Below are 9511 nucleotides of genomic sequence, written 5' to 3' on the forward strand. Positions count from 1 at the left end.
TTAGGTATAGAACATCATCGCTGAAAAATAGTCATAATGTTACGAAGAATCGTCATATGGTATAATATACAAAGTGTTTCATTTAAAATAAGCTGGTTGACATTTATTTCTGGTATAATCGGTTACTGACCAGGAAAAATACTTCTTTTGTCTCTTTTCTTCTCTTCTTCTCTCTCTCTCCTTTCTTGCTTGGGATGACTGCTCGATTTTTTCTCAGCTAGTCTCAGTAATTGAAACGGTCCTTATTCGCATTTGCAAATGGTGGCATCCACTTGAGGTAATCATGGAACTATCACATGACGGATAGTACTGCGTAACCTGGGCCTACCTCCTGTTTCTCCAACGTCATCATGTCCAAATTCCAGTCAAAATGTCACTCACATTCGGCCCATCTATCTTCAAAATTATCTCTGTTTCTATGCGATGTAACACAAACCAACACACCCACAAAACCAGGTGTTTCTCTTTATTCTGCGGGAAACAAGTAATACTTCCATTCAAGTTTCAAAAGGTATTCAAAAGATTTCAACTCTCAATCACTCTTTAGAACATAAAAGATGCCTCACCTTACTTAATCATGCGAGCCAACAAAGACGACTTCGATGAAGTACTAAAAGTCATGCATGAGGGATACTTTGATGGGGAACCCATTGTAAATGCCCTCGGTATTTCCCCTAATCTCATAATGGATGAGCGTGTACGATATGCAATGGCTGAAGGATATACTTTAGGTAAACTCTGCTTAATTTGAAAAATCCTTTTCAAATTCCCTAAATTTCTTAGTGGCAAAATGCAAATATAATGGCCGCATAGTGGGAGCCTGCATCAATAAATCCACAAGGACGTGGGATCCCGACCTCGAAGAAGAACTGGCCTGCAAAATAGAGTCTGAAAGCATGAGAAAACTGCTAATGTTTTATGCTCACATAATGAGAGTTCCTGATCTTTGGAGGTATCTAGAGGTGCAGAAAATATATGAGGTGAGTTTTATATAGGGCGTTTCTGATATGACTGTACAACGCTACATTAAAAATTCCTTAACCAAAAATAAGGTGTTCTAGGCAAACTTAGCTATGTCCAATATTGCTTCGTTTTGCCGTTAAAGGATGCCAAAGTTCTCAAACTTATACAGGGTGTCCCAGATCAAAGTGCAAATATTTTACCGTGGTTCCTACTAATGAAATTAACAAACACGTATTTTTTCTTTTTGTCCAAAAATCTTTCGTTTAAGTTCTAGGGCTCTTCGAATATGGGGCCCCATTTGGATAAAATTATTTATGTTGGAAGAGTCTTTCGACGGATTGTCATGAAATTTGGTGCACAAAAATTTTTCGATTGTAGCAGTTCATAAATAAAAAAATGAAATATACAGCTTTGACATAACATAGATATAAGGGCCGGACTATGAATATAAGGGCCCATATTTATTTAACTATTAAATATTTCAATCAAGTGATTACATTACTCGATTGTACCTTTCATTTAGAAACTTTTTTGTCTCTTAAGGATTTTTCGCAGAATGCGTCGTTTTCTCGTAGTAGCGATTTCAAATTTTATGCCTTTTTATTGCAGGAATTTGTTGATATTAAGTAGTCCATGGCCCGAATAGCCACATCATTCTCCTTGTCAAAAAAATTATTCTAATTGTCATTTTCTGGCATATTGTGGTCAATTAGCAGTAGGTATTACTCGTTAATGCTATTATTGCCATATTTAATTATAAAATCACAAAAAAATTAATTTTTATTGGTTTTATAATGGCTCTTCCGTTTAGCGATCTCGAATATGCTGACATTCACTTGATTTATGGTGAGTGCAGACAAAATGCTCATAGAGCTAGAGTTCTCTACCATTAGCAATATCCTAATCGACGACTTCCAAATGCAAGAACGTTTACAAATGTTCATATCAGATTGAGGGAATTTGGTAGCTTCGCCCCTCGGCGAGGAGAAAATTATAACATCAAGCATCATGGGGTAGATGATGAGCAAGAAATAATCAATTACTTTGAGGATAATAAAATTAGTAGTTTAAGAAATGCCAAGCATGACTTAATGATCCCAAAAAGTAGTATTCAAAGAGTGCTACCTCAAGAAAACTATCACCCTTAGCATTTAAAAAAAAGTCCAGGAACTCGTGGTCACTTTGAACAATTTTTAGTGTGCAACTTCATTCTTCTTTGTTATTTTGTTTCAAATAATTCAATAAATAACTTTAGGCAGACACAGTCTAATCCGAGGAAGATAAGAATTGCTTTAAAATAACTACTACGAAAAAACAACGCATTCTGTGAAAAACTTCCAAGAGACAAAAAAGTTTCTCAATGAAAGGTATAATCAATTAGTGTAATTGCTTAATCGTAATATTTAATGGTTAAATAAATACGGACCTCTATGTTCATAGTCCGGCCCTTATATCTATGTTATGGCAATGCTGTATATTTCATTTTTTTATTTGTGAATTGCTACGATCGAAAAATATTTGTACACCAAATTTAACTAAAATTCTTTGAAGGGCTCTTCCAACACAAATTATTTTATCCAAATGGGGCCCCACATTCAAAAATCTCTGGAACTTAAACGACCGACTTTTGTACAAAAAGAAAAAATACGTGTTTGTTAATTTCATTAGTAGAAACCACGGTTAAAATATTTGCACTTTGATCTGGGACACCCTGTATAGTTTTTTTCAAATAGTTGCTAAACGATTTTATCAACTTTACCTAATTTTAGAACTAAAAGTTACTTCATTAATTTGCGTGTTCTGATGTAAACGGAAGTTTTTTTTAATGCAAGGAATATTGTTTGTACTTTTCTTACCCCTTGTATGAATTACCTTATATCTTCTCATCCATCAATTGACTTTGTTTTGAAATTTTTTTGTCTCTAGTAAAATTTTCACTAAACATACAGTTTCTTTACAAAAAAATTATTTACGATACCTTGCAACTTATCGTTATTGCAAAAGCAATGTTGACAAAATCCAACGTGATACCCAAAGTACAGATTAGTTTTTTGGAAATGATGTTATTTATGTCATCAGGAAATGGAAAACATTTTGAACATTTATTACAAAAATTAAACTAAATTGATAGTTATTTAAAATTATAATTTTTTTCATGTTTTAGTCCTAACTAAACAATCATGATAAACTGCAAGGTAATGCAAATAACTTTTTTGTAGAGAAATTGTATATCTGGACAAAATTTTATAAGAGACCAAAAAATTTCAAGATAAAGCCAATTAACGCCAGAGAAAAAAATTGAGTATTCACACAGGGCGTAACAAAAATACAAACTTTTACTTGTAAATCACATGCCAATTTTAATGTTTAATATTATTAAATGTTATTAATTTGAAAACTTTGGCACGCGCTGTGGCGGCAAAACGAAGCAAAATTTGATATAGGTAAGTTTGCTTAAAAAGTTTTATATTTGATTAATTCATTTTTTGTCAAGCGCTGTAAAGTCATTTTAAGGGCACTCTGTATAACAAAAATACCTATACAGGGTGGTTTTTTTCGTGTGCCTAGCATTACTATCTCCGAAACGGTGAGAGTTATCACCTCGGTTATTTTAGTCAAAAGTGGCCCCGTGTGGAACTCATTAATGAAGTTGTTACAAGGTTGTCGCATTTTCACTCGTTTCCTAGATATTTGGAAAAATATGAAAATGTTCCAAACTTCCATCCTTGGTATTTCGTAAAATGTTTGTGTTAGAAAAAAAAAATTAATTACAAAGTTTCATAACTCTTTGCTCTCTACAAAATGACATAACAATCGTCATTGTACAGTTTTTACTAATTAAGTAATCGTCATCACCTTAATTATTTTAAATGCAGATCTGGAGTTTTTATTTCAGATTTTGAAAGCGCTTTTTATTCCCTACAGACTCATGTATAATTTATTTACATTTATTAACGTTTCAAACCGAATAATTTATCATCAAACTATTTGTTATTTACCTTTTCTTAGTTTAGAAAAAGAATCGTACTCATGTAAGTTTCTTTTCAATTTCGCGAAGATTTTTGATGTGGGAGATTTCTCTGGGTACAAGTTCTGATATTTGTCCAAAGCATCTTTAGCATTACGAAAACTTTATAGATACACAACTGACATATCTTTTTTTTCATTGTTACTGAATAGCATTACTTAAACTTATTTTTTATGGATTCAGTTTGAATATAAATTATAAAAGGCAAAAATAAGTCTAAAAGAACTTTATTGGACAGATAAATATCGAACTTATCAGAAAATCTTTTTCATAGCGACTTAGTGCCTATGTACTGTAGTTTAAAAAGGTAAATAAAAGATAGTGTGATGATGAATTATTCGTATTGAAACGTTAATAAATTTAAATAAATAGTACATGGGGCTATAGGAAATAAATAGTGCTTTCGAAATATAAGATAAAAATTTCAAATCCGTATTTAAAATAATGAAGTTGGTAACAATTACTTGGTTATTAACAGCTATTTAATGACGTTCCATATATCGTTTTGTAGAGAGAAAAAAAGGTTGTGAAACTTGGTAATTTAAACTTTTTTTTGTCACGACAAATTTAAGAAATACGAGGAATTGGAGTTTTGGAACATTTTCATATTTTTCCAAACATCTAGAAAACCATTCAAAATGTGGCAACCTCGTAGAGGTTTCCTAAATTAGTTCGATAAGGGTCTACTTTTGTCTAGTTTAACCGAACTTGTAGTTCTCACCGTTTCGGAGATAGCAATGGTAAATACAAAATTTAAAAAAAAAATGAAATTTGAAATTAACTCAAAGAAATCGAAAGATATTAAAGAAAATGTGATTTTTTTTTTCAACTTTAACACCCTGTAGCTCCATAATTATAAACTTTTGGACTGAGGGAAGTTTAGTTGAATCGACTTATTTTCACTCAAACAATCTGCGGTATTATTTTGGCCACGTAATTCGAGGACACCCTGTATATAAAAAAAAACACTCTATAGACGGTGTCCGGAAATTACGTTAAAGTATTTTAGAAGGTGATTCTAGAGATTCAAATAACAGAAAAAGTTTCTACAGATATATTCCAAAAATTGTTTTTTAAAGGAGCTAGAATTCCTTAAAGAATGAAATCTAAAATTCCTTTTTTCTCAATATTTTCGAAAAAGTTGCGTTAAAATTATGAAAATCGGTATACTGTAATAAGATGAAATGGAAAACTTTTTTTGTGTTAATAACCCTAGATTTTATTCAGGGGCGTCACATACTGGGGAACTCCTACGTCCCTTAACTTTTATGTTTATCATATTTCTTAATTTTTGAAATCAAAATACTAAATCATAAATATTTTTCAGTTAAACAGGTCTTTTTATATCATCTCGTTAGGATAGACTGTTTACAGAAAAATTAGTATTTTTACACCGATGTACTATTACACAGGCATCGATATCTACGAAAAAAGAAAAAGAATTAGAGGATGCATTGAGACGAACAAAATTTTTTGGACAACGATGTATCTTAATAAAATGAAATAAGAGGACCTTTTTAACTTACAAATATTTTAAGTTCCGTAATTTCATTTCAAAAATTAAAAATCGTTAGAAATAAAAAAGCTGGGGCAACATTTACGTAGGAAATCCCCTGTATCTGATACCTCTGACTAAAATCTGTTATCCTTAACAAAAAAATATGTTTTCTAATTCAAAGTTTTCTAATTTATTCCAATATATCAAAGTTCATAACTCTAGCGCAAACTATTTCGAAAATATTGCAAAATAATCATTTTCAGATTTCCCCTTTAAGGGGTTCTAGCTTCTTTAATGAGAAATTTTTGGGAATTATTTATAAACTTATTTTATCATTTTAATCTCTAGAATCATCTCCAAAAATATTTTAACGTTATTTTCAGACACCCTGTATAACAAAGCTTTTCTTGCAAGATGGCTTATGTATTCGTAAAGAGGCCTTACCGCAAGAGGGGCCTTGCCTATCGCCTTTTGGATAAATCCAAAGCTTTAGGGGTAGATGCAAGTTTTCCTGTAGTGAGATGCGATGCTACAAACATGTATACGTAAGTTGAATTTCAAGTTTTAACTCGTTACCAACCGTCTTATTAGGGCAAGAATCTGCAGTCGTTTGGGTATGCAAAAAATAGCCGAAATTCCCTATAGCACCTACTTGGACCAGAATTTCAACTCTATTTTTAAGCCTCCATGGTCCAATGAGAGTGTGAAGATTTTTTGCGATTGTTCGCCTCAATGTCGTCGATTAAAGAAGAAAATTGATGAGAAGAGCAAGTCTTGTTAGTTTTGATAAAAAAAAAACATAAAAATAAACTCGCGGAAGAGGAATTTTCGTTGTGATGTACTCAAAATTATTAAGATAGTTTTGTATAGAAACTTGTGAAATAAATGAAAAGGTAAGTGTTTGAGATGTTTTTGTTAGAGATAGTAAGTTTTCTTTAGTTTTCTTCTAACTAGAGCTCTACTTGCAAAGTGTTAGTAAAACCATTTTGGTTCTCAACGGGCAGCTGACAGTTTTGTTGGACCAGGAGACATTCACATAAGTATAAGGGATGATCAAAAACTTCCAGGACAAACGCTTATAGACTTTATTTAAAAATATAAAAAATTGTTAAACATTATCTCCTTCAAAATACTTTCCTTGGCAATTTCTTCCAATGTCATTTTCATTGCTGGAAGATTTTTGAGAACTGTTTTTGTAGAAGACCGTTTAGTTCTTCTAGTGATTCTTCTTAACTGTTTTCCATCGAGACAAACCTCTGCATTCCTCGGCCATCTCACGGAGGAGTAGACGACCATTTTACAGCACGAGACTTTTCACTCTTTCAACATGCCCCTGATCAGGCGAAGACGATGACCGTCCTCAAAGTGGGTTGTCTGCTGACGACATCCGTCCTTCTTTGAACCTCCCGAACCACTCATGATACCGTGACTGACTTAAATATTCATTCCTACACTTCCCTTGCAACATTTGAAAAGTTTCCTTGAAAATTTTACCCACTTTAACACAAAACTTCACACAAACATGTTGTTTTTTGTTTAAATCCATCTTGCAAAATATTGAAAAATCTTCAAACATGCAAAACTCGTTATACAAAATCAGCTATAACTTCGTCTAAAAAAAAGAAAATAACAACGAAAAAAACAGTAGTGCTTGAGCGGAGTCACGCTAAACCATGTTGCCAGCTGCACTGTGCCTTGTTGCGACGTAGTTCCAGTACTTCAAAAAGTCCTGGAACTTTCCGATTACACCTTGTATGCACCTATTGGTTGTTTTAAAATCGGTGATGTGCGCGCACAAGTATACTTTTATGTTCATAATTAAATAACCAACTGAACTGGCGACCCACCAAAAGCCAATAGTCTGCAGTGACCCTTTATATCATAAGATTATTAGACTTTCAGACGGGGAAGTATTTTAAAATGTAATATCCACGTTTGCAAATATTTTCTTCATTAATTTTTCCACTTTCTTATATTACTTCTATTATTTATTCCTATATTACTACTAAGAATGCTTTTCGAATTCAAACAAATCAACATTAGATATGTCAAAAAGTTTTGAAAAAACCTCGAATTTTTGGGAAATACTCAAGCGGTCAGGACCTTAAGATTCATTTTTTATAAATCATTAGGATAGTATTCAAAATGTCCAAAAAGTGCCGTAAAAGTGGCTTGAAGTATAAAACGGCCTACCGCTCTACTTCGGCGTTGTTGCATTTCTTATTCATTGCCTACGTACAGTCGCGGTCATATAAATAGCACACTTTAAATTTCCAATATTTCCAAATTTATATTAATTTATCAATTGTGACTGTCTCCTGATTTATTTTGCCAATACGAAAAATATAAACAAAAAAGAACCTAATACAAATGCAAAACAAAATATAATTTTAAAGTTTATGATATTTGATGGGACATTTAAATAGCACATTTCACATTAAACCAAATTTTCATGTTATAAGTCAGTATTTTGTGGGATAGCCTTTATTTCGTATAACCGCATTTAATCTTGATGGCATAGACTCCACTAACTTTCTGCAAAAACTATCTGGAATATTATTCCACAATTCCTCTAAATTTGTAGGATTTTTATTTTGTAAATCCCGTTTTATGCGGCTCCATAAGTTTTCTATAGGGTTCAAGTCTGGACTCTGTGATGGCCAATCTAAAACACTTACCATGTTATCCCTAATCCAGTCTTTTACAAGTTTTGACGAATGTTTAGGGTCATTGTTGTGCATTAATTTGTATGTTGGGGGCATGTATTCATCTGCATAAGACGCCATGATAGTGGAAAGGATATCTTTATACATAAATCGATCCATTATACCGTCTATTTTATGTATTGGACCAACACCATTCCACGAGAAAGCTCCCCAGACCATGACACTCCCTCCGCCGTGTTTTATGGTTTTAATAGTGTATTTTTTGGTTTAAATAGTGTATTTTTTATTGAGGCTTTGGCCTGGAGGGCACCGTACAAATATTTTTCCGTCATTACCAAACCGATTGAACTTTGATTCGTCACTCCACAGAATATTTTTCCAAAATTTAATGTCATTATTCACGTGATCGTGCGCAAATTTTAATCTATTCTTTAGATTTTGTTTGGATACTAGTGGTTTTTTTCTCGCTATGCATCCTCTAAGATTAATTTCATTTAATCTCTTTCTAATAGTTCTAACAGATAAATTGACATCAGTTTCATTCAAAATTTCTTGTTTTGAAAAGGATCCGACTTGCTTTTTCTGGTGATTAATCTATCCATTGCTGCTGAGATTTTGCGACTTCTAGGCGTTCTAATTTTGTTTTCAGTACTATTGGTAGATTCAAATAACTTAAGGGCATTGTAAACAAGTTTTAAAAACATTTTATATTATTAGCAATCTTTGAAATACTGAAACCTTCATTTTTCAAAGAACGAGGAGATTTCTTCTTTCTACACCACAATGTTTACTTTTACCCTCTAAAAAATTTGAATTAAATAATCGAATATAGGGAAACACCTAAATATCATACTATGGTTTTTGCCATTTACTGGGTAGATAATGGATGCCCTCGTGATAGAAGCTTAGTGGTTTCGACGAAAAATAGTTATCGAGCCATTTTCGAATATCTTCAACGTTAAAGAATCGTTGGTCAGCTAAATGAGACTGCATGAATCCGAACAAGTGGAAGTCGGAAGGAGCCAAGTCTGGAGAATACGCCGCATGCTGGAGCATTTCCCATCTTAACGAGGAGATGAGTTCCTGGGTCGGTTTAGCTGTATGCGGACGAGCATTATCATGCAGCAATATCACTTTCCGACTTCCTTGGCCCGTAAATGGTCTTTTTTCCTCCAGAGCATCGCTTAATTTGATCATTTGGGCCTGATAACGGTCAGCTGTAACAGTTTGACCGGGTTTCAGAAGCTCATAGTAAATGACTTCCTTACAATCCCACCAGACACACAGTAAGATTTTCTTGGCATGAATGTTTGGTTTTGCAACTGATGTGGATGGCTGGCCTGGGTCAACCCATGT

At 33.0% G+C, this 9511-nt stretch overlaps 1 protein-coding gene across 1 annotated transcript; it reads left to right on the top strand.

Annotated features, from left to right (window-relative positions):
- The first annotated feature begins 354 nt into the window (after positions 1-354).
- Positions 355-6382, top strand: LOC136350238 (arylalkylamine N-acetyltransferase 1-like). The gene is made up of 5 exons (XM_066301780.1): positions 355-484; positions 548-731; positions 784-980; positions 5904-6034; positions 6081-6382. The coding sequence occupies exons 1-5, from the start codon at positions 371-373 to the stop codon at positions 6268-6270; spliced, it is 816 nt and encodes a 271-aa protein (XP_066157877.1). The 5' UTR covers positions 355-370; the 3' UTR covers positions 6271-6382.
- The last annotated feature ends 3129 nt before the right edge of the window (positions 6383-9511 follow it).

Source organism: Euwallacea fornicatus, chromosome 2 (genome assembly GCF_040115645.1).
Source record: "Euwallacea fornicatus isolate EFF26 chromosome 2, ASM4011564v1, whole genome shotgun sequence".
Classification (NCBI taxonomy): domain Eukaryota; kingdom Metazoa; phylum Arthropoda; class Insecta; order Coleoptera; family Curculionidae; genus Euwallacea; species Euwallacea fornicatus.